The 26,529-nt window shown below is 37.5% G+C and overlaps 1 protein-coding gene across 1 annotated transcript in view; it reads right to left on the bottom strand.

The window, feature by feature from the left end:
- Positions 1–26,529, bottom strand: part of LOC127627621 (AP-3 complex subunit beta-1-like) — a 105,703-nt gene that overhangs the window by 16,473 nt on the left and 62,701 nt on the right. The window contains 5 exon segments of the mRNA XM_052104081.1: positions 1,117–1,255; positions 6,054–6,151; positions 13,548–13,632; positions 16,282–16,510; positions 25,302–25,405. Coding sequence (XP_051960041.1) covers positions 1,117–1,255; positions 6,054–6,151; positions 13,548–13,632; positions 16,282–16,510; positions 25,302–25,405 — 655 coding nt within the window.

The raw sequence follows: 26,529 nt of genomic DNA, 5'->3' as shown, positions 1-26,529 counted from the left end.
TTACTGCATTACCTTACCTCAGAGTGCCCAAAGTCCAGATCAAGTGTAACCGTGTTTGTGTCTTTATATTAGAGAGAGAGACCATTCAATGTGTCTGTGTGTCAGCAAGCTCTATTGTATGCATGTGTGTGTATGAAATGTCTAGTTATTAAAGTCCTTCACAAAGTCAGAGTGATGTCCTAAGGAGAATATTCTGCAAACTCTGTAAATGTTTTTGCTACTCGTAAAAGTACATGCACATGCCTGTGCACCAGTTAATATTGGGGAAATACTATAGACTTCTATTGGTTTAAAATAAAGCTCATTATAATTACTACAGTTAAAATCGAACCCTAAAACAAAATGTAAAATACATTTAATACATTTTTTTTCTCCACTTTACGTAACAGCCAATTTTGCTTTTGAAGTTGCTCCCAAAAGGAGGTTTTGGCAAATGTAGTCAACTTCTAGCAACATCAACAAATCTGTCCCCGAAGTATAGCTAGACAACCACAACAATTGAAGGACCGGAAGAGGTGGGAAAAATAAATATAAAACAACATAGGGCCATGAAAAGTGTCAAATTAAGGGGAAATCAGAGGATAAGGAAAGACAAATTTGGAATTTAAAATAAAAATAATATCACATTTATTAAAGGGATAGTTTATCCAAAAAGTTGCAAAAAGCATATAAAGGGAGCATAAAAGTAATCCATAAGACTCCAGTGGTTAAATGTATATCTCCAGAAGAGACATGATGTAAGAAACAGATCAATATGAAGTCCTTTTTTACTATAAATCTCCACTTTCACTTCCATATTCTTATTTGGTTTTGGCAATTCACATTTTCAATGCTTATCAGAACCTACTTGACCAGTAGGAGAATTTATAGTCATATGAAGTCATATGGATTACTTTTATGCTGCTTTTATATGTTTTTTGCACCTTCGAAGTTCCGGCCACGATTCACTTGCGTTGTATAGACCTACAGAGATTAAATCTTTGTGTTCTTCAGAAGAAAGAAAGACATACGCATCTGGGATGGCATGAGGGTGAGTAAATGAGATCATATTTTCATATTTTGGATAACTAGGATTCCTTTTAAGAATTTGTGTGTTTTTGTTTGTTTTTTGTTTACCTGTGTATGTTGTCCTGACTGGATGGAACGACACCCAAGTTGGCAACAGACACCACGTTCCGGTTTACTGATTGGCTGGAGGCATTTTCTGGTTTCATTTCTATCGTTGCAGATGACTCGTTCATGCCTACCAGCTTACCTGAGCAATGGAATAAATATTGATGAGTTTGGGCAGATTTCCCCACATTAAAACAAGACTAACAAATAATGTAACATTTTTTTATACTAAATAGTTTTGTAACACTGTTATATTTAAAATTTGTTGCTTATTTGTGGAGTTGAGAGGCAAATATAACACATAAAAGCCCCTAAATAAGTCTTTAAAGGAATAGTTCAACCCAAAATGACAATCATTATGTTCTGACAAACCTGATTTTCTTTCATCAGTTTCAAGTGACAATGGGCTGTCACAAAATGGACAATAAATCACATAAAAGTACCATAAAGAAACATCAAATGTAAATATTTAAAGGTATTCATAGGATTTGAGAACTGCAGTGAAGGGGAAGGTTTTCAGTGAATAATGATTTAAATTTCAGTCTTTTTCACAAACAAAGCTATCGTATGGCTTCAGGAGACTGAGAATATATTGCACAAGTCATATTTACAGTTTTATGGTCCTTTTTAGAGCTTGACCGCCTCTGGCCACAATATGCTTTCATTGTTTGAAAAACAGCAGCTTATATCTTATTTTGTGTTCCACAGAAGACAGTAAATCAAATGGGTTTTGAACAACTTATGTGTTACAGAGTTACAGAAATATATGCAGAAGCTTTTGGAAACATGTACGTGTTTGTGTGTGCATTCTTTCATATTTACCATCTGACGAGCGCAGAACGAAGGGTACAGGAGGTTAAAATAATTTCAACCTTCAGATAGAGAATTTGATATTTGGACGTGTTGGAGCACTAGATTTTATTAAGACTAACACGAGCGAAGAAACACGGCGGCCGTGCAGGACATTAGCCAGAGACGGCGTAAATGAGCCTCGTCGAGTGGTAACATGCATATAAAAGCAGTGTACTGCTGTTCCCTAACAAGCTTCTTCAATGAAACACACACATACAATAACTCTTAATGCGTCCAAACTGGACTAAATGAAAATGTTGTTTCACCTGAAAAACCGACAGAGCGGGTGCTTTTCCCTCTGAAAGGCACAAACAATGAGCCACTTCAGCGTGGCTTTCAAACGGCGAGAATGCGAGCGCGCACAGTGATACGTGGAAACGCACACACCGTTTAGGGGGTGAGGTTTTGGAGAGTGCTCATTTAAAGTCTTAAATATGTTCATTAGGCTCTTTTGTAGAGAAAATGTAGAGTAAATGAATATAGCGTGGCTTATGCTAAAAGCCTTTGCCACAGCAACCAATTAAGAATAAATGATTGGCTATAAAAAGAGCCTCACTTCCTGTTCCTTATCTGTAAATAGAGAGGCGGGAAGCACTCTCTTCACTCATTAAAATGTGTGTTGTCCTGAGTGAAGGTATAGGCGCTCTCTAAAAAGACAAGGCAGGAATCCATTGAGCGCAAATGAAAAATCAAACCCACTGCTTCTTTTGTGGAGCGTCTGCATCATTATGTCGGACTAATGTTGGTATTTGAACGGGCCAAGTGTGTGTGGTGCGTTTTCTGATCCCAAAAAAGCATTCGAACAAGCCAGGTAAACGCCGAAAAAAGCTTTTCTTTTCTTGGCTTCTATTCATTACATTTTTCCGTGTCTGTTCAGTTCTATTAACTGGAAAAAAATATTAGAATATTTAACTATAAAAGAAGTGTTTTAACTAGTGGTGGGAAATTTAACACATACATTTTTCTATTAATAGTTCACTGTTTGACGCGTTTAAAAAATGAACACAATAAATGTAGTATCAGTATTTTTCACTTCCTGAAACTTCACTTATGCTTTCCTCCACTTCCTGTGGCTAAAAGTGGCATATATACATTTCTAGGTGGTACACGTGTGACTCAACTGCACATCCTAACACAGAAATGTATTGTGTGGAGCAGCGCATGCTTATTCATTACATCCAGGGAGAGGATTTACTGTACAGAGAATGGAGACTGCACTCGCAAGCGGTGTGCCAAGTGTGGGAAAGATATGGGCAAGCCGTATCTCTTCGCATTACCCGAAAAAGCTCACTGACTTTCATCTGAGCCAGTGTCAAAAGCAAAACTGTGGGTAAGAGACCCAGCGTGTGCGCAATAGAGACTGAAAGGCAGCCAGAGAAAATACAGTTTTGAGATTTAAAACATCAGCATTCAGTTTGTAAGCAGTTCAAGCACAAAGTACTGAAACCTTATTGTAATTGCTAAGATTTGTATTATTATTATTCTGCTTAAAACTAATTGTGCAGACCAAACCAAAAGGCCTAGAGACATGAAACTTCGGGGAATGGTAGTACTCCAACTGGCTACACATGCGCATGTTCTCACCCCGACTGGCCTATAGGTGGTGCTGTAGCAAATGCAAACGCATATTTGGGCCCTAACTCCTGAACTGTATGTCAAACACTCAAGTGCCTTATATCATTGGATAACTATGATATCATTTCCATCATGAACATTTTTTCACGACTTGCAAACCTACTTTTGCAAACTAGTCCTAGGCCAGATAGCCGATCAGAGCCAAATTAGTGCAGAAAGATTCTCTGGAGTCCAAATTTAAATAATGATCTAAAAAAACTTTTGATTCATCTTTGAAACTTTTGAGTCTTTTAAACTTAACTATTAATATCTTAAAGAAGAATGTGTTTTATTTGTATGGTTTTACTAAATCTGCTTCACATTTCTGATCTGACCCTTATCATAGAATTCGATTGTATTAAATGTATTAAACCCCGAAATTTGATAAGAGTCCCATTAAACTGGACGGCACACACCGTGCCATTTGTGCTCACATTTGGTTGTGCCCTCAGAAGCTGAAACTTCAGGAAGAACACATTCTCAAAGGTTAGTCACATTAATTAACAGACAAAGCTAGCTAATATTGTACTGTCCCAAACACTGGGTAGCATAGCTACATAGCTCATTAGGATCGCTGACGACGTCAATTTAAACCTAGCGCTTATTAATGTTTTTGTACTATATATGCCGCCTCTCCTGCCTCTCTTTCTTTCTCTGTCTATTTGTGTGTGCACGTGAGAGAGAGAGAGAGAGGTTTGTCCCGTATTTTAGCATCTTGCAGTCGGCACGCATACAGCTGGCAAGTTTTTGTCAAAATGATACCTAATGATATGGCTGAGCGATAAAACGATATCGATATTATTGGCAAAATGTTTTTATATCGATGATAAACATTCGAGTATTTTTTTTATATTTAGTGATATCTAGAGTAGCCAATCCAAACAGGTATGTGTCGCTAAAAACGCAAGCAGTTCGGCAAAGTAAAGGGGCTTTTTCATTGCACGGTACAACTCCACTCTGCTCGCTTTTTTGGGGTTTTCCACTGTGGATAGTACCTGGTACCTGCTACCTTTTTTAGTACCACCTCCGATACTAAATGTGACGTTAAAATCCTGCAGATCACTAATTGGTCAGGGAGAATAGTCACTATCAGCGTCACTGGATTTCCAAAAAGCGACATCAAGCCACTAGTTTTAAAGTTAGTACCAGCGATAGCATTATCATTTGTTCACATGACTTTTGAATTGTGAAAAAAGAAATGGCTGCAAAACCACGCCGGGGTCAATAAACGAGGTGCAGGCGGTCCACTCATTAGGTAAAGAGACGATAAAGTCTCTCAGGAAGTGTCTCAGCTGTAATCAACTTTAAATAAACAAGGTATGAGACAAAATTATTTAATGGAAATCAACACTATGACACAAATGCTATTGATTTAGCTTAACTTGTATTGAACGCAGAAAGTTCCTTTAAGAGCTCCAAAATGTCAAACATTATAGAAGTACTATAAAAGTAGACCATATGACCGTAATATATTATATTACATTATATATAATATTTATCACTGTGGCAGGTTTGATGTGTCATGAAATGCCAAATTTGAGTGGACACAAACACTATTATTTATGCGGTTTTTGGTCATTTTTGGAGCTCAACAGACCCCATTCCCTACTCACTATGTGAAAAAGAGCAGCTAGAGGCATTAAGCAAAATAAATAAATTTTTGACATAAATGTAACTTTTGGGTGATCTATTTCTTATTACACATAAGAGGCCTGAGAACCGCTATAAAAGCAGATATAACAAAATAAATGCCATCAGATCATCCACTTTGTCACAAACTGTTATTTCCTGCTTAACTGCTTAGTTTTCGAAGGACCCTCGGGTTATTGCAGTGAACAGGTCAAGCACATCTGGGCTAAATCTCAATGGAAAACTTGTGTCGGCATTCAGAGGAGATGTGAAGTGTGTGTCAGATTTGCCTGTCTGCTTTTCGTGCATCAGTGGTTATATTCAGAGGGACGGTATTATAGGAGAGATTGTGTGTTTAAATAAGCAGATTTAAATGTAAAGAGCTGCTTTATTTAGTTTTTCTGCAGTGCACGCCTGTCACCAGCACTCTGTTCATCAACTAAACACCACACACATTTAAAGAGGTGTGTGGGGCCTGTGTTGACTTGTTTAGGCCCAGTAGCTTTAAACTATCCGATTCATACAATAAAAAATATTGTATCATGACTCAAAAATGTTCACAAAAATTCCAGAGTCAGAAGTTCTAAGCTTCTGTTTTAGTTTAAAAAAGTAAGTTATTAAATATTTCTATATGCCTTGTGTTAATTTAGTTTTTGTCTGGTTAAAAAAAAAAAAAAAGAAAAGAAAAAAAAAAGAAAATCACCCATTTAAGCCATTTTAGAGCACATACATAAATAACAAATGTGGTCAGTAACCATTTACACAGATAATGAATTATTTTTGAGGTGTAGATGTTTACAGCAGCAGTGTCATGTTGTGGAAGTGCTGAGATGTGCTTGTATTACCTTGCTCTTTGGTGAAGTCCGGTTCACTCATCGTGATGGGCAGCAGCAACTCTCCTACCGCAGGCTGGACGGACACACTGAATTCATCTTCTTTAGTACTGTCAAAGAAGTTCGAAAGCATCGGTCACACAATCACTGCACAGGTTTCACTTCCAGGGTTTCCTTTACTGTGTTATCCCTTATAGAGCATTTTCTTGCTGCCTTCAAGAGCACCCAGAAAGCTCCTACACCAAGTGAGGTATTAGTTATTATGACTTCTCAATCATTCAAGTTTGAAATAAATTATGGAGGAAGCCAAACTAAACCCAATAAACAACAGCAAAAGCTTTCTTTTCATATGTTGTACCAGCACAGAAACATGGGTGAATACACCTGCCTCACGTTTACACAACTCATCATAATGATTTTTATACAGTGGCAAGAAAAATATGTGAACATTCTAGAATTAGCTGGTGTTCTGCATTAATTGGTCATAAAATGTGATCACATCTTCATCAAACACAATGTGCTTAAGCTAAAAACACACAAACAGTTATAATCTTTCATGTCTTTATTGAACACATCCCATCAAACATTCACAGTGCTGTGGAAAAAGTAAGTGAACCCTTGGATTTAATAACTGGTCGACTCTGCTTTGGCAGCAATATCCTCAGCCAAGCGTTTCCGGTAGCTGCGGATTAGCCCTGCACATCATTCTGAAGGAATTTCGGACCATTTATCCTCACAGAACAGCTTCAGCTCAGCCATTTTCTTAGGATGTCTGGTGTCAATGGCTCTCTTGAGATCATTCAACAGCATCTCTATTGGGTTGAGATCTGGGCTTTGACTGGGCCAGTTCAAAAGTTGGATTTTTTATTTTTTTTAAGACATTCTGTTGTGGATTTACTTCAATGTTTAGGGTCATTGTACTAATGCATCACCCAACCTTTACAGAGCTTCTTGTGAAGATGCTGGAGGAAACAGGTATCTATATCCACAGTAAAATTAGTCATATATCGACATAACCTGAAAGGCTGCACACCAAGGAAGAAGCCACTGCTCCAAAACCACCATAAAAAGCCAGACTACAGTTTGCAAGTGCACATGGGGACAAAGATCTTACATTTTGGAGAAATGTCCTCTGGTCTGATGAAACTAAAATGGAACTTATTGGCCATAATGGCCATTGTTATGTTTTGAAAGCCGAAGAACACCATCCCAACCGTTAAGCATGGGGAGCGGCAGCATCATGTTGTGGGGGTGCTTTGCTGCAGGAGGGACTGGTGCACTTCACAAATTAGATGGCATCATGAGGAAGGAAAATTATGTGGAAATATTGAAGCAACATCTCAAGACATCAGCCAGGAAGTTAAAGGTTGGTCCCAAATGGGTCTTCCAAATGGAAAATGACCCCAAGCATACCTACAAAGTTGTGGCAAAATGGCTTAAGGACAACAAAGTCAAGGTATTGGAGTGGCCATCACAAAGCCCTGACCCCAATCTGATTGAAAATTTGTGGGCACGACTGAAAAAGCATGTGCGAGCAAAGAGGCCTACAAACCTGACTCAGTTACACCAGTTCTGTCTAGAGGAATGGACCAAAATTCCAGCTACTATATGTGAGAAGCTTTTGGAAGGCTACCCAAATATCTGACCCAAGTTAAACAATTTATAGGCAATGCTACAAATACTAACAACATGTATGTAAACTTCTGACCCACTGAGAATGTGATGAAAGAAATAAAATGTAAAATAGTAGAGATGACACGATTGATCAGCCGCCGATCTAAATCGACCGATTTTTGTCTTAAATCTGTGATCTGCGATCAGCCGATCTTGCCTAGATTGAGGGACGATCTTTTTGCAGCATGCAGGTAATCATGCATACACTGCTCCTCTAATGAATGAGTGCTTTCTCAGCACTTGAAGCATGACAGAGTTATTGGCAATTCTAAGCATTCACGAATTTAAACTTTCAGACATGATGTAATTGAGATGAATATGCCGGTTTGTTTTTAAAATGTGTAAAAATTACATGTGTATGAATATTAATTTGCCCATTTTCTAGAGTTGTTACGGTAGTTATTCAGACTCGTTGCACAGTGAACAGAAAGAGGATATAGAGGCTGCGAACAGGTTTAAAAAACAATTAAACATGCAAATACATGATACACGACGAGAGTTGTGACAATCAGATGTTGTGTTGAGTGATAGAGACTGTTTGAGCAATCATGAGCGCTTTTAGCTTTACTCTCTTTAACATGAGCGCTCTCTGTGTCGATCAAAGACGTGCACTCTTCAGGTGCTCGCAATATCTAATCATCAGTCACTCATCCCAATTTAAATCAGATTAATGTTGGTCACAATACCACTAATAATAAATATAACTGTTTAACCTTTAATAACGACACCGCGTCTTCATGCATTTGCTTAATAATTAGTGACTTGAGTTACAGCAAAACTAAGTGGCTATTGCCACTTTTAAGTGGAACTGCAAAACTTTGAATTCATTTTTATAGAATACATTTTTTGTTGTGACTATTCAAGTCAAGATGTTTACACCATTTGCAAGTGTATGCAAGATTTCTATTCATCCTTACAGAACTCAGTGGATTTGTGATTTATTTTTGTACCTGAATATTAAAAGTTAAAATAAGCTATTACACCATTCTAAGTAGAAGTTGATTTTATATGTGAGCTTTATAAAAATGCTAGCTGCATTAAGTTAAATGCATTAAGATGAAGGCATTTTTTAGTTACTTTGTTTACTTATATATTATTGTTAACAAACAAAAAACAGTCTGCAGTTCTATTATCTAGGCAATTACAAGTATCGGATCGGGACTCAGATCAGGTAGATATTTAAAATGTACATTCCTAACTGACCTAAAACAGGAAATGTTTTCTACGATTGTGGAAGGAATTGTGAAAAACTGAGTTTAAAATATATTTGGCTAAGGTGTATGTAAACTTCTGACTTCAACTGTAAGTCAAAGTAGCTCTAACCCACACCTCCAATCTCATTTCATTAATTGGATGTCAGGTTTGCCAACTCCTGACTCTAATTTGCTTTTGTTGTCATCATTAGCCTAGGGGTTCACATACTTTTTCCAACCCACACTGTGAATGTTTGAATTATGTATTCAATATGTACAAGAACAAAACAATAATTAATGTTATTAATTGATACACATTGTGTTTATTCATTATTGAAACTTAGGTGAAGATAAAACCAGATTTTAAGTATATACATGCAGGTAATTCCAAAGGGTTCACGTAATTTTTCTTGACTGTATATGCATGATATTTAACAAATAATGAACTTATCTGCATAAAGCAAACCACAAAGGGTGAGTCATTACATTACCTTAGAAAGTTATGTCGTATACAACACTTTATGGTATACTTGTTTTTCCGTGGTCGGTTACATCTCGTGCAAGGGCTCAGCTTCACACTAAGTACATTCTTTAGACCATACAGACACATTTGATGCATGACACAAGATGCGAACTGTCAAAAAAACTACATGGGATCAGTCTGACTGTACTGCGCTGATGACGCACTATGCGCAAAACCGAAGTATACTTTGGCCTTTAATATTACTTTAAAACAGCACTGAAATAAATAAAAAAAAACTCAAACCACACACTACATTTGACTGCAGAATTGCTTTTCATTATCTTTCATGTCGACATGCCCCATCCGATATTAAAATGCAACATCCCATGTAAATATGACTTTGCTTGTTGTTTCATGTGCAAGCAATATTTACAATATTTCCAACTCCACTTAAAGGCTGCATCTGTCTTTTGAATAAATAGTACAATGGAAAAAGTATTGAGAGAGAGACGTAAAAATGAGATGAAAATTGGAAAAGAAGTTGAACCTGCAATCCAACATAACGCAAGCACAGCTCCAATCCTTAATATACTTTTAAGGTTCATCGACCATTTTCCATAGGCCAGCGACAACAAAAGAAATTAAAATAAATAGATTTTAGACCAAAGAATAAAGTGATGCATCAGCCTTTATTATGGTCAAACATATACATACATTTTTGCATATATACAGTGAAATGTATTTGTTTTCACATATCCCAGCTAAGCTGGGGTCAGAGTGCAGTGTCAGCCAAGATACAGCACCCATGGAGAAGATAGTGGTCAAGCGCCATGCTCAAGGGCCCAACAGTGGCATCTTGGCAGTGCTGAGGCTTGAACCCCTGACCTTCTTGTCAGTTACCCACAGCCTCAACCACTGAGCCACCTATCAGGTGCTCATATGCAACCTTGTTTAAAAAACGTTTCATAGTTTTAAAATGATGTATAAATATTTTGAGCAAGTCTGTGTAAGAGATTGGAACCCTATCTATTGTACTCTATATCTATTATGTCCGCCCTCTCATTCCAAATGAGTAAGAGAATGAAGATATTAATTGTCAGGTTTGCCAGTTTACATCATAACTAGCCAATTAGCTCAGAAACAGAAGAGTTTTGCCATTGCCACTGGATCCATCATCAAAGATCCACAAATAGAAAGAGGCGAAAGACAGAGAAAGGGGAAGAAAGAAGCTGCTTTAAAGATATGAAAAGGCAAAAAAGTTGTTTCTATTTTGATACTTCCAGTTGAAGTCATAAGTTTACATACACCTTAGCCAAATACATTTAAACTCAGTTTTTCAGTTTCTGACATTTAATCATAGAAATCATTCTCTTTCTTAGGTCATTTAGGATCACTACTTTATTTTAAGATTGTGAAATATCAGATTAATAGTTTATTAATAATTGTATTTCTTTCATCACATTCCAAGTGGGTCAGAATTTTACATACAATTTGTTAGTATTTGGTAGCATTGATGCCATCTATTATGTGAAGTGCACCAGTCTCTCCTGCAGCAAAGCACCCCAAAACATGATGCTGCTAACCCCATGTTTCACGGTTGGGATGGTGTTCTTCAGCTTGCAAGCCTCACCCTTTTTCCTCAAAACTTAACAATTGTCATTATGGCCAAAAAGTTCCAATTTTGTTTCATCAGACCAGAGGACATTTCTCCAAAAAGTAAGCTCTTTGCCCCCATGTGCACTTGCAAACTGTAGTCTGACTTTTCTGGCAGTTTTGGAGCAGCATTTCAGGTTATGTGGATAGAGGATGCGTTTTACTGTGGATATAGATACTTGTCTACCTGTTTCCTCCAGCATCTTTACAAGGTCCTTTGCTGTTGTACTGTTCATCTCTAAGAGACCGAATGTATCTCCTTTCTAAGCGGTATGATGGCTCCGTGGTCCCATGGTGTTTATATTTTCATACTATTGTTTGTACAGTACTGATGAATGTGGTACCTTCAGGTGTTTGGAAATTGCTCCCAAGGTTGAACCAGACATGTGGAGGTCCACAATTCTTTTTCTGAGGTCTTGTCTTATTTCTTTTGATTTTCCCATGATGTCGAGCAAAGAGGCACTGAGTTTGAAGGTACACCTTAAAATATATCCACAGGTACATCTCCAATTCCGTACACCTCCTATCAGAAGCTAACTGGCTATTGTCTAAATTGTCTAAAGGCTTGACATAATTTTCTGGAATCCTCCAAGCTTCTTAAAGGCACAGTTAACTTAGTGTATGTAAACTTCTGACCCACTGGAATTGTGATATAATCAATTAAATGTGAAACATTCTGTCTGTAAACAATTGTTGGAAAAATGTCTTGTGTCTTGCCAAAACTATAGTTTGCTAATATTAAATCTGTGGAGTGGATAAAAAGTCTATGCAAACCTAAGTGTATGTAAACTTCTGACTTCAACTGTATATTGATTAGCATTATCACTGATTACTCCCTGTGGCCTGCTGGAGGAAAGTCGCATACTAGGATAAAGACTCAAATCTGACATTAAAGACCCATTATGAAGGTATTAGGAAGCAAACCAAGGAGTGAAGCCAGGGGCAGGAATACAGGCTCACCCCAAAATCAGGTCATGAGGGAAAACAGGCATGAAAAGATACAGTGATCAAATAAGCGACTAGGGATCACCTTGCTAAATAAATCCAGGTATTTCTTTGTAATTCGGCATAATCTCTTGATGTGGCACAGATAAAGAGGGGCTGAATTCCTCCTTAAACCAACTGCCTGAGCTCAGCTTTCGTCCAGGGCCACACACACACATACACACACAGGGCTGACCTGCGCCTGCTCGTCTCCATGTCATTGAACTCACATTGGCTCCATTAGCACACATAATATACCGTTGGCTCTCTCTCTCTCTTGCTCGGCTGTTTATGGTGATGTTATTCACGCCTGGCTATTTCACTGTATCGATCACAAAAGCCTCCGGCATAATCGAAAAAAGAAAAAACAATTACAAGCTTTGTGGAGAAATGTAATCACTCTGATTTACATTATTTAAAAAATGTAATGCATATTATTACTGTTCACACTATTCGGTAATAATTTATTAACGAAAAAAAATTGGAAATGAGGAATGATTAATTTTGTCTTTTTTTCTGCATGTGTAAGGATAACGAACAACAGTAATTTCATCTGTATAATGACATGCTAGCACCTAATGTTTGGGGTTTTAGCAGAACATTGTTTTTTAGTAAAGCAAACACTATCATACCTCATTCTCCGTGTAGTCGGAGTTGGCTGATTTGAGGGTTTTTCTTGAATAATGATGCCATGATTTGTAAAGGCAGGATTTATGGACCTTTTTAGATTCTTTAGTAAGTTTTGGCTCACCTTAACAGCATTTATGAAGGCTTAAGTCAAACCCATCAGGATGTGCAAATGATCTTGATATTGTCATATAAGCAACCATGTTACACATGCTTTTCCTTTTCTGATAAGAAAAGTTATTAGAAAAACAATTGGGTGGATTTCAAACAGTGATATGCATTCTTTGATAAAATTGTGACAATAAGGTTGACTTACAATGTCAACCTCACAATAATAATGTGCTGAAAGGAAGGACGATAACTGACTAATTCGGCTATATTTTTTTAAATCAATATATTTAATGTATAAATCTATAAGCTCTTATGCTTTGCGGTGTACAACGCAGGTCTTTAAACTATAATCAAGCCTGAAATACAATAAGAGTGACTCTTATTTTGACATTTATGTGCGCTCAGCTGCTCACACAAACAGATATGGGAAATATAATATACACTCTTACAACCATCTACAATGTATTACAACATAAACACCATAAAGGGAACACTGTCATACAACAAATTTGAGCAGCACTTCCTCAACAGTAGATCATCAGCATGCTTGGAGAATGTGCAAAAATACAGTCTTCACTTTTGTTTAAAAAAACGTTTGTTATCCCATTTAAGATATTTAAGGCTTTTAATGACCTTAAATATATATATATATTTTTTTTAAAACTGACATTTTAAGACCTTTTAAGGACCGGCGGGAAGGAAAATGTAGTGGAGTGTCCTGGCTGTATGCTTTATAGTATAGAGTATTTATTGTATGCCGTATATAACATTGTATGCTGCACATAAGCAGTCAATTCTTACCAGAGCTGGAAGTTTGCCGCTTGTGTGGAGTCATTGAAGTCCACACCCATAGACACTGTTACTGACGCTTGCGGCTCCAAATGCTCTGATGAGAGAGAGAGAAAGAGAGAGAGAGAGAGAGAGAGACACGTCAGTCAGGAGAATATCTGAGGAATCAAGGCCACATATGAGAGTTACATTTATATATCCATCAATCTAACTCTATGCAGTATGATGCAAAGCACACAGCAAGATCCACAGAAAGAAAGAGTGATGGGTATAAAAGTGCAAAAGGCAGGAAGACAAGAGAAGACACATTTTCAATGCCGCCCGAAGTTGTATTTAGTGAAAAATAAAATGGACTCTCTCCAGGCCAGGAAATGAATCTCTGAAAGCTTTAAAATCATGAGAATGGTTCAATATTATTGAGGCACGTCCTGTGAATGTGTAAGAACTGTTTTATTCCTTGTTATTTTTATCTACTATGTGACAGAATGTAAGAGAAAGTGAGGAAAACAGGTCAAACATAGGATATTTGAGTGTGTGTGCTGTGTGTATGATGAGAGGACCTCAGCTAATCAATACTTGGACTGAAATCATATCAGCTGGATTAATAAAAACTGAGGGAGAGAAACCATAAATGTGTGTGAGCATGTTGGAGACGTTTCAGGACAATGGGCTTCTTATCTAATATTTATGAATTTCGAAAACAGCTACAATAACGTGAATCTCTCTTAACATGTACTAAACACATCATAAATGCATCTACAAATAACATGCATGTCATCTGATAATTTTGTGTTTTTTAACTTAAAAGCTCCATATTCAACACTTTTGTAGCATTTTTACACCAAAAACACTATTTAGTTTTATATGACCACTTCTGCACTCTCTCCATTAAACAGGATGTTTTTAATATGTAACATTCAAGACTTTCATTATGTAAAAGACCTCTGTTGTGACTGGCTAACCTCCCTGTATTGTTGCAGAACACACCCAATAGGCATCAAGATAAAAAAAATGGGCAGTATCGGCTATTTATGAATTTCCTATTTTTGCAGTTTAAGCCATGTTTACAAATGGTATTAATGGAATATTCCACTTTCAAAAAGCTAAGCTCAATCGACAGCATTTGTAGCATAAAGTTTATTACCACAAAAAACTAATTTGACATGCCCCTATTCTAAAAAGCAAAAATCTGTGTTACAGTGAGGCACTTACAATGGAAGTGAATGGAGACAAATATTGGACGGTTTAAAAGGCAGAAATGTGAAGGTTATAATTTTATAAAAGCACTTCCAAATTCTTCTGTTAAAACTTGTGTATTATTTAAAGTTGTAAAAGTTGTTTAAATCGTTGTTTTTACGGTCATTTTACGTCTTCATGGCAGTAAAATTGGATTCATCTAAAAGAAAAGGTGAGCAAGCGATTTTATCACACTAAAATCATGTTAGCATGCATATTGTTTGTCCCATTCACTTCCATTGTAAGTGCCTCACTGTAACCCACATATTTGCTTTTTTATTTATTTTTTCAAGAAAAGGAGTGACGAGTCTTAACTTGTATTGAACCCAGATTATTCCTCTAAAGCTGTACCTAGCAAGCAAAGTTTACACTTTGATTACATGTTATGTCAGTGTGTGGTTCTCATGATGTCATTAGAGATGCATTTGACCCTGCTTACACCAATATATAGTGCTGTCCACTTGTGATTGGATTACCTTAGATGAATGTTAATACCAGGTTTAAAATGGGCCAAAGCTTCAATAGATGTTTTGGGTGGACATGGGAAGGAGCTTTTCATTGTGAATGTTGTAAAAATATGAGTACTCGTAAATCAAACAGAAACATAGAGGAGGCTACAGGTAGCCACAGTCCCACCATGTCCTAACCTGACGTCAAACGATACTCTATTTCTATGTTAATCAGAGTTTCTGTCCTAACCAGCCATGATGAGTGATGGTAAATTCTATCGATTGCCCGTTTTCTATTTTCGGTATCGCACGGGTAACTCAATTCACTGTGAACTGGCAACGTTTCAAAAACTTTCCAAAAATGAGGCTGGGCATAGAAATGCATAAATACTTTGATGACAAATTTTTCAGACATGTTTAGTAAATTCTGTTTTATGTGCAGCTGTGTTATTGTCTGTTGGGGCAATCGCTGTGGAGGACCTGTTTTTAGATAAACAAATCGAGTTTTCGCTTGAACGCCCCATTGTATCAAGGGGGCTTTGTGAACTGTTACTCTGGTGCCCTGTCATGAACATGCACAGGAAATCAACGTTTAGTGAAAATGTTCACTAAATAATACATTAGATTTCGGTTTGTTTCTCACCAAACCTTATCATATGCTTTCATACCAATCATGAGTTTCATGGAATAATCTATTAGAATTCTGAATTATACTTTTGATGTTTTTTTTTTTTTTTAAGCTTGAAGAGGTGGTTACTATAAACTGCCCTTATATGACATCACTGAGCACAATTTTTTTTTCACAATGTCTCCCTTTGTTTTAAGAAAAAGAAAGAATGTCTTATAGGGTTATAATAATGTGGGGGTGAGTTAACAAATGCTGAATTTTCATTTTTGGGTGTACTATCCCTTTAAGAGTATGTTTACATTGTACATCAAAATCTTATTCCAAAATAGAGCAAGAGTAAGGGAAATCCTGTTCTTAATTTTTTGCCCCTTTTCATTACACATTCACAGGTAATCGGGTCAACCCCTTCAGTTTATTGGTGAGTTATGCTCACCGATATTGTTAATGCAGTGGATGTTTTGTCCAGAGGAGCTCTTCTCTGAGATGTGGATGTTCTCGAGGGCTTGGTCACTAGTGTTGCTTAGTGTCAGCTGCAGAGACACCATGCTGTTGCCATAGATACAGGGCTGGCGGGTGAAGCGGTACTGGGCGGACAGACCTTTACCCGTCATCCTGTGGAGAAGCTCATGCGAGGTTTCCGGCACAAACACGGGAGAAGTCGCCTGCAGGGAGACACGTACACACCAAGAAACTGCGTCAAACTGACAGGCACGAAAATACACAGAGATAGAGAAGGAAACACCTGCATAAGGTGAACCATTAGGTGATTAGAAACACAACAAACAGCTCATCAGAACAGGTCATTTTTAACAGTCTCACAGTATATTATTGTCTAATGACTATTAATAAGTGTAACTGATCATTGTCTCAGGCAACCGGCATACTACACAGCTGTGCTAGTTTCTTGTACCACTCTGTGGTTTCTTTCATCTCAAATATTAATATTATTTCAAGTCATATCAAGTCATTTCATGTTCATGTGTTTCTTTAAAATTCCTTGATATTTCCAAAAATATCAACCCTAAATACCAGTCATCATTTTGGTTACTGGCCATAACATTAAAAACACTATAGTTTATGTTGGTGTATTCCTGATCACAAACGTTCCCACATTATAAGGACTACATTAGACTAGTTTTCTTCTAGAAAATCATTGTAACGGCCACATAAAGAAAGGCTAAGCATCATGCCTGAATGCTTGAATTGTATCCTGTGACACTGGCTGCCGTTGATAAGACGAGTGTGCAAAGTGCAGAGACATCTCAATGCATTAGTCCTGACTCTCTGGATTCTCTCTAGCTCATGTGACAGCAGAACAGATTGCAGGGTGAAAGCAGTATTCTGGCTCTACAGGACACTCCCAAACACCTGGACAGATATGACAATTCTGAAAACTATTTATTTATTGGCTGTGGCTCTGCTTTCTACTACTACAGCAGTCATTCGTAGATATAGATTCCACCTGCAACCTGATTATGGATTGTTTTATAGGCAGACAATATGCAATAAAAGTAAAGGTCGACAGATAGTGGATTTTGCCAATACCGATAACCAATTCATCAGCCAATAGGTTTTTTTTAATTGATTTATTGAACGTTAAAAATATTTTCTTAGTCATTCCATACAATATTAATAAAATCCCAGATGCAGTTTATTTGTGCAAACAAAGTCCCAATAATTTGCAGAATAAAATGAAGATTTGGTGCATAAAGAGGGACTTTTAAATATACAGAAAAAATTTAGAGATCACTCGAAAGGTTTCTTAAATCAGCATCTCAATATGTATGGCAGCCATTCCATTCCAGTGTCTGTTCAATTCCAACCCAAGCACACCTCATTCTACTTAATGAGGTACTGATTAGGTGACCAAATCTTATTTAACGAGGAAAAGTATAAAAATCACTGCCGTGGTTATCACTATCCTCTTGCAATAGGACCATCAGGATGGCAGAAACAGTGCTAGTAGTACCTCAAAGGTAATTGGAATCAAAATATAACTATTGACTAAACCAAAATGAGTTGAAAAGAAAAGTTTTCAGTGAGGAAAAGAAGGGTTAAATTCTGGCTTTACTCGCCGAGAGATACAGTGAGCGTCAGGTTGCTTCCATCCTTAAAATTTCAAAAGACGGCTGTTCATAAGAACAAGGTTAAGTAGCAAACATTGGGGACAACAAAGCTACAGACCGGCAGAGGGCAAAAACAACTCTCCACTGACCGGGATGACTGTCAACTCATTTGAATGTCACCCAACAACCATAGGATGACATCAAGTGGCCTACAAAAAGAAAGGCAAACGGCAGCTGGGGTGAAGTGGAGGGCGAGGACGGTTTGAAACAGGCTCCTAGGGGCAGGGCTGAACTCATACAAAGATAGAAAAAGCCTTTCATCAATAAGAAGCAAGGAGCCAGACTAAGGGTTACAAAAGACCATAATAATTGGACCGTAGAGGACTGGAGTAAGGTCATCTTCTCTGATGAGTCCAATTTTCAGCTTTGGCCAACACCTGGTCATCTAGTGGTTAGACACAGTGCCACAGTGTCTCGCAACAACTGTGAAATTTGGTGGAGGATCGGTGATGATCTGGGGGTGCTTCAGCAAGGCTGGAATCGTTTAGATTCATCTTTGTTAAGGACACATGAATCAAGCCATGTACAAGGTTATCCTGGAAGAAAACTTGCTTCCTTCTGCTCTGACAATGTTCCCCAACTCTTAGGATTGGGTTTTCGAGCAGGACAATGCTCCATGCCACACAGCCAGGTCAATCAAAGTGTGGATGGAGGACCACTGGATCAAGACCCTGTCATGGCCAGCCCAATCTCCAGACCTGAACCCTATTGAAAACCTCTAGAATGTGATCAAGAGGAAGATGGATGGCCATAAGCCATCAAACAAAGCAGAGCTGCTTGAATTTTTGCGCCATGAGTGGCATAAAGTCACCCAACAGCAATGTGAAAGACTGGCAGAGAGCATGCCAAGACACATGAAAGCTGTGAGGGTTATTCCACGAAATATTGATTTCTGAAGTCTTCCTAAATTCAAAAATTAGTATTGTGTTGTTAAAAAATTTATATTTACTTGTTTTCTTTGTATTATCCGAGGTCTGAAAACACTGCATCTTTTTGTTATTCTGACCAGTTGTCATTTTCTGCAAATAAATGCTCTAAATTGCAATATTTTTATTTGGAATTTGGGAGAAGTGTTGTCCAATAAATAGTCAATCCGGTGAAACTTATAATTTTGGAGTGGTGTCTAAATACATGCATACATACAACACACATACATACACACATAGTATATTTCACCAGATGAGGTATGATTCTTTCTTAAGATACGAATATTGTTTGAATACTGTCAATGATGAAAGACAGATACAGCAAATCTGGGGATTTTAAGTAGGTGTCAGTGATTGTTTTTATTTTATCTCTAGAGGCTAAAGTTACACTGTGGAACAATGCCGTTCTAACTGTAGAATAACTGTAAAAGAACACTTAAAAATATAAAACTACCTGCAACTATCTGCATAGACTTTTGCCAATGACCAATCATTCCGAAAAGCAACTATCGGCACCAATTAATCAGTAAAACCGAAATATCAGTCTACCAAAAGAAGATAAAAATATTGCAGTCATGCTCAGGGCAGGGCATATGTAGAATTTTGAAGATATCTGCACCACATTCTGTGGAGCACTTTCCATGTTCTCCTGCTTTTCCCCTAAAATCAACATGACCAATGGCACAACTGAAGCTAGACAAACCAAAATCAATTTTTGCATTTTAGCAGATGCTTTTATCCCAAGCGACTTACAAATGAGAATAATATGAATAGAATCAATTAATCCTAGGCTATACCAGAACTAAATGCATTAAGTAAATTTGTAATAATAATGCAAATTATCATTATTTACGGTTACTTTTTAAGCTTTAAAAAATTTCATGAAAGCAGTCCATGCAACTCAAGCGCTCAATTCTAAGTCCTCTAAAGACAGACAATCACTTTGTACGATAAACAGAAAGAAATTTAGTGGTTATTCACGCTCAAATAATCAAATCAGTTATCAGTATGAATTAGCTGGTTTATCTGAAATAGTAGCTTTATATGAACATTGCAGTTCTGTAAAGATAAAACCACCTTTAGATGTGTCATATCCTTTTGTATGCTCTCTCTCAAAACAAACACACACACACGGTTCATGAATTTATCGCTGTACTTTTGGAGCTGTCAAGCCCGTCTGTGTTGATAAAAGTAGTCGTAATGTTACCGCCGATCACATTTACCACACTGAAACACACATATTCACACAGGTCGTGTCCACCATTTCATGATAACCATTCCTGTCCATATCCTCAAGGACTGGACAACCCAATATACAACACATCACTTATGATCACCAATATAACACACACACTTTGTGTCCCATAAAGTGGTTAACTCCACTGGGCAGTGAAAGAGTAAATAACCGAAAGAAAAGAGTAACCTTGACCATGTCGTCTCATATACACACACACACACACACACACTTGCTCGGACATGTCTCATGTGAAGGGGAGCTTGATTGAGAGGCTCTATTATGGATGAGCTTAAAGGAAACCTCCATGATGGATGACAAGTCGCTCTAGTCACCTTCACATCCCAGCATCCTCTCTGTCCAGCATCCACCCAAACCTGCTGACAGATGCAAAACGCATCTGCCAGCCGAGAGAGAGAAAGAGGTAAAGTAAGCGAGGATAAACAGAGGACATGCAGCAGAGAGAATTAAAAATCTATTCTCCATTTCTCTTTGAAATCTAATTCATTTGTTTATGATACTTGTCTATACTGTCCATCTGGTGTCTTAAGAGAAAAATGTAATTTAGAGGAATGCCAGTGTGTGTGTGTGTGTGTGTGTGTATGTGCTTTTGCATTGATTCTGTCAGATTCCAAGCAACACTGTGATTAATGAAGGCACTACAATAAATGTGAAGGAATGTATGTGTTTCTCTTTTGTCAACATGCACATGAAATCAAAATTGACCCCATTTACATTCTTAATTTTTCTGTTTGTGCATGATACATAAACGCACATTACTCTATTGTAATTCTAATTATTTTATTTAAAAACTAAAAACAAAAAAACTTGAGCAGACGTCAGCAGAAAAACGGCTTTTCTGCTGACATATAAAAGGCCTTATAGATGGGGGAAAAAACACAAAATTAAATTACTAGATTTTCTGCAGCCTTCGCAAACACCACTAATAATTTTAGAGCCATTCAATAGTAATGCAATTGAATTCTTATGAAAAAAATCAAATCCTGCCATTTAAAAGTTAAGCTCAATCGACAGCATACTGTTCATTACTACGACAAATAATTTCGACTCACCCATCTTTTATTTAAAAAATATAAATATTGCCGTTACATTGAGGCACTTACAATGGAAATGAAGGGGGCCAGTCATACACATTAAAATACACACTGTTTCAAAAGTATAGCCACAAGATGTAAACATTATATGTGCTAGCATGATTTTAGTGTGACATATTCAGGGATTTACCGGCGTTACGGCATTTACCAGATTACAGGGTTTACCGCCGTTGTAATATTCATGTTATATAATGGTCGACCGATACAGGCTTTACATTGACCAATGCTGACACCAATATCTAGATAGCAGGATAGCCGATGGCGGATATAAATGCCGATAAACAAAATTCAATTTAATAACAGAAAATCAGATGTAGACTAAACTTTTAAGCAAAACAAACAAGTATTTTATGCAATATTTACTCAAATTTTCATCAACTTTTGAAGATTTAGAAGAACAAAAAGGAAAGTTAACCACTGTTTTTAATAAACCAAGTGAACGCTGTTATCGGCCAATGCCGATAATTGCAAAATGGACAAATATCACCCGATATATCGGTCTATCGGTAATGTAACGTAATATTGGATATAAATTTACACAAATAAGGTTAGGAAGCAACTTTATGACACTAAAATAATATTAACCCATAGATAATGTTGACATTTTTTGCCTATGCTTTTGAAACTGTATTTAAATGTTTGTTTGTTTTTTGGACTAAACCCATTCACTTACATTGTAAGTTCCTTACTATAACTGTAATTATTATTATTATTTTATAATAAACAAGTGATGAATATTTTTTTTTTGTGGTATCAACATTATGCCAAAAATGCTGTCGAGTGAGCTTAACTTGTATTGAAGCCAGAACATTTCTTCAATATTTCCCACTCAATATCAAGTTTCATTCAATGCCTTGCAAATGCCATTCAAATTTGTCTTCAGAGCCTGAAATTTCTTTATCCTGAACAAAAGACAAATAAAAGAGAAAACACAGAAATGTCGACAGTTTGCACAAAACAATGCCAATATAAAAAAACAAGATATTTAATCTGTCAGTTCCTACAAAAATATTAGTACACAAACTAATGACATGTTAAGCCTTGGCGTATACATTCTAGTGCATTTATGTATGCTACACTTTGTTTGTGTACAGCATTGAACACGTTTGTGATTGACAGCATGAGTCTGCGTCTCTGCGTGCATTTCTACCTTGCTGCAGAGTCATAATGAGGACGGCACTGAGTGTGCTCCGAGAAGAACAGGGTCACTGCAGCAACGGCGGCCGGCTGATGGGCACCAAATGAACAAATTATGACGCGGCCCCCGGACTGTGATGGGGTCAAATGCCCCCCACCCCGCGCTCCGCCCTCACTCAGCCTGCGCTTGCCCTCGTTCGCCCCCCGCTCGCCCTACCCTGACAGTCCAATTTCCTTCCAACGGCCCACGTTCGGCCCCCATTCGCCCTGTGTTAATTATGAATGAAAAGTTATCAGCTGACTCCCCCCGCTGCACGCTTAAACAGTATTTCAAAGCAGATCCGCACGTCAAAATGTTATTAGAGACGGGAGGAGCCGAGGCAGAAAGCTTGCATACTGACCCCGGATCAGCTAAATATCGGCGCTAACCGTCCCGGAATGCAATGGAGTGTCTCTCTATTTCACACACCGTCATTTCATCTGTATCCGTGCCACGCAAAGTCACACACACACGGCCGTGTCATATGAATATATTTTCATATATCTGCATGCACACACACGCGGCTAAGAAAGACCAGCTGTGTGACGTAGCACACGATAATGAATGACTGCGTTTGAATGCATATATGTGCGCGAGATAGAGATGAGGTTTATCCACCGTGACTAAGATTATATCGGCCTGTAATGTATTTATGCATAGCATTGACTTTAAATAAGCCCTTTCTCTTTCTCGCAATCTCACCCTTTATTTCAGCTCTGATTAGCTTGCCCGCCGAGGCTCGTGGCTAGTATTCTAATGACCCGTGCTTAACAGCTTCTAGCCGTTCAGCTGGCCGGTCCTGACAAGCCTGTCAATCAAAAAAGCAATGCTGACATCCTCCACTCCTCCTTCAGTCCCCAAATGCAACGATACAGGTCACCAGGGCAACCCCGCAGTGATTGACAGATGGAGGTTAAAAGCTATAGAAAGATAAAAAGTTTTCTCGGACTTCAGGAAAACAAGGATTGTCCATTACCAGCAATCATAGCTTTGTTCCTTATTTGACACTTTATTGATAGTAAAGAGATGATTGTAAACAATGTGGATAGGAGGGGGGGATATTTGTCCACCAATACAGGATTATAATGGTCAGTGCTGATTTTTAAAAAGCAGCCAGGGTGTCCGATGCACAATATAATGCCAATATATGAAATATATAGCAATTAAATGATAGTAAATGAAATGTACCCAAAACTGCTCAAATTTCAAGTTAATTTATTTGACACAATATTACAGCAGCGTTTTAAGTGCCATGTTAATATATATATAGAATAAAGTCAATGTTTTGAGTTAATGAATTATTTTGTAACGTTACAACATTAAAAGTTGTAGAGAATTAAGTCATAGCATTATGAGATTGAAGTCGAGGAAGTCATAATATCAGTAGAATAAAGCTGATGTATGTAGCTTTTTCGGAAAAGAATTCACCAAAACAGTTGCACCACTTTTGCGGATGGTATTTTCTATTGATCGTTATAATCTGGCATATATCCAGATGTAGTCAAACGCACTTTCAGCATGGTGTATTCTTTTCAGTCCTTCCAAAGTGTGTCAGATAACAGTGGTCTGCTGCATCCTCCGCTATACGGCGGATAACACTGAATCGACCGATGGTGTGAATTGGGGGCGGGACTATCTGTTTATTCAGTGAATGGCAGAAGGGGGGCATATTCAGAAAGCTTTCTTGTAAACAATGTTTATTTTTGCAATTCCGTTTGGTGGCGCTAGTGGCACAGAAACAACATACTACACCTATAAATGCATAATATTGTGTGAATTAAGTAGAAGTATTTCAAGAAAAGGTCTGATTATCACAATGGAAATTGGCCCCAGAGGCAGCCTCTTCATCAATGCAATAATCTGATGTGGGAGATTTAGTTAAATCATACTTTCAATAGGATTTACCAAAAAAGAAATCACTGGTCTTTTGGTGAATCAGCACAGAGATACTGTATTGTTACAATCCGGACTCTCCAACGGTTATGTAGGAGATTGAATTTATAAAAACAACAACAACAACAAAAAACAGACACTGTATATTTTGGTAATTGTCTCTTTTGTGCAATCTGAAATGGCAACCTGTTCTTCACTTTGCTGTTCTCTACCAAATCACTTTGTTGTTACTTTCCTTACTTTATTCTCGTTCTCCAATTAGGGCTTTATTTTCATATTACAAGAATAAAGTCATAATTTATTGACAATAATTTTATAATAGGCCTTTTACAAGAATCGTCATAAAACGTTTTGAGAATAGTAAAAACTATGATTGAATAACTTTAATTTCCTAATATGATGACTCATTTCTCTAAACTTTACAACTTAATTCGCAAAACTTTACGTTATTCTCATAATGCTACGATTTTTTTAAACTTTTTTAATCTTGTAATGCTACAAATGAAATATTATAATGTTAAAATTGTTTTAAATGTGGCACTAAAATGCCGTTGTACAATATTTACTCCAAACTCACCACCCAATTACCTGAAAACAAAAAAATTCCAATCTTTCAGTATGCACAGTGTTACTGCTGTTTTGTCAACATATGCAAACTTACGAAACAATGCAACAATGTGTGCGTGTGTGTTATTTTCGGGGGTGTCAGTGGGATGCTGGGATATAACAGTTCATGCGTCAATCCTAAAGGAGAAAGACAGATAGAATTTGAGAAGAAATGACCACACATGCTTCATTCATCTTTCACTGACATCTCTCCCTCCCTCTTTCTAACTTCACTCTCCTGACATCCCTCTCTCCCTGACACAAAATTCTCACAGGAGAGGAGCCATCATACTGTAAAAGGTCAACAATCACAAACGCTGATAATACACACACACACACACACACACACACACACATCGCACACACAAACACACACCTGTAAGGCCAATGCAGTGGGTGAGATGGAGAGTCCCTGCAGGCCAGACAACAGACTAGGAGACAGCATGGAGCTTTTGGGAGTGGTCACTGGCACAGGAGAGACTGCAAATACAACAATGACGCTGTTATAGAACAACACATCTATACAACCCAAATCAATATATTGGCTTTGTTACAAAACCTATTGAAATGCCAAAATTATGCAAAATACTAATTATGCTGCCTTCTAAAGATATCTCATTCTAAGACATCCTACACAAAAAGTCTATCCTAGAATAAACTGTGACAAGCAATCAAGAAAAATGTACTGAAATTATAAAAACATTTTTTTTAACAGAATTCAATATTGAAAAATAGCAATAGAAATAGCTTAATATAATAAAAAAATATACTATTTCTCCAAGTATTTGTGAGTGCAATGAATTGCAATGAGATATGTTAATGTCAATCAACTGAAATCTACTGTGAGTGTTAGTCAAATCTTACGTGAACTTCACATGAAAAGCCCTATTTGTGTGTTACATGAGAGTGGCAAAGTTGTTGCTTATGTTATGTGTTTCAATTTAGATATGAGGCTTAATTTTAGAGTGGATGACGACAAGTGGGGTGGGGGCGTTTAGAGGAGCATATATACAGTGCATTCAGAAAGTATTCACACACCCCTTCATTTTTTTCACATTTTGGTATGTTGCAGCCTTATGCAAAAATGCTTTCAATTATTTCTTTTTTCACATCAATCTACGCTCCATAGATTTTTTTTTTCAAATTATTCAGACCCTTTGCTGTGACACTCAAGTGCATCCCATTTCTCTGGATCATCTTTGAGATGTTTCTACACTTTGATTGGAGTCCACCTGTGGCAAATTCAATTGATTTGACATAATTTGGAAAGGCACACACCTTCCGTCTAGCCATTCTGCCATAAAGCCCAGATCGGTCAGAGACAGGATTGTATCGAGGCACAGATCTGGGGAAGGCTACAAAACAAATTCGGCTGCACTGAAGTTTCCCAAAAGCACAGTGGCCTCCATAATTCTTAAATGGAAGAAGTTTGGAACAACTAGGACTCTTCCTTGAACTGGCCACCTGGCCAAACTGAGAAATTGGGGGAGAAGGGTCTTGGTAAGAGAGGTGACCAAGAACCCGATGGTCACTCTAGTTGAGCTCAAGAGATCATGTGTGGAGATGGGAGAAATTTGCAGAAGGACAACCATCACTGCAACACT

Source organism: Xyrauchen texanus, chromosome 34 (genome assembly GCF_025860055.1).
Source record: "Xyrauchen texanus isolate HMW12.3.18 chromosome 34, RBS_HiC_50CHRs, whole genome shotgun sequence".
Classification (NCBI taxonomy): Eukaryota; Metazoa; Chordata; class Actinopteri; order Cypriniformes; family Catostomidae; genus Xyrauchen; species Xyrauchen texanus.
This window is presented reverse-complemented; position numbering and strand designations above follow the sequence as displayed.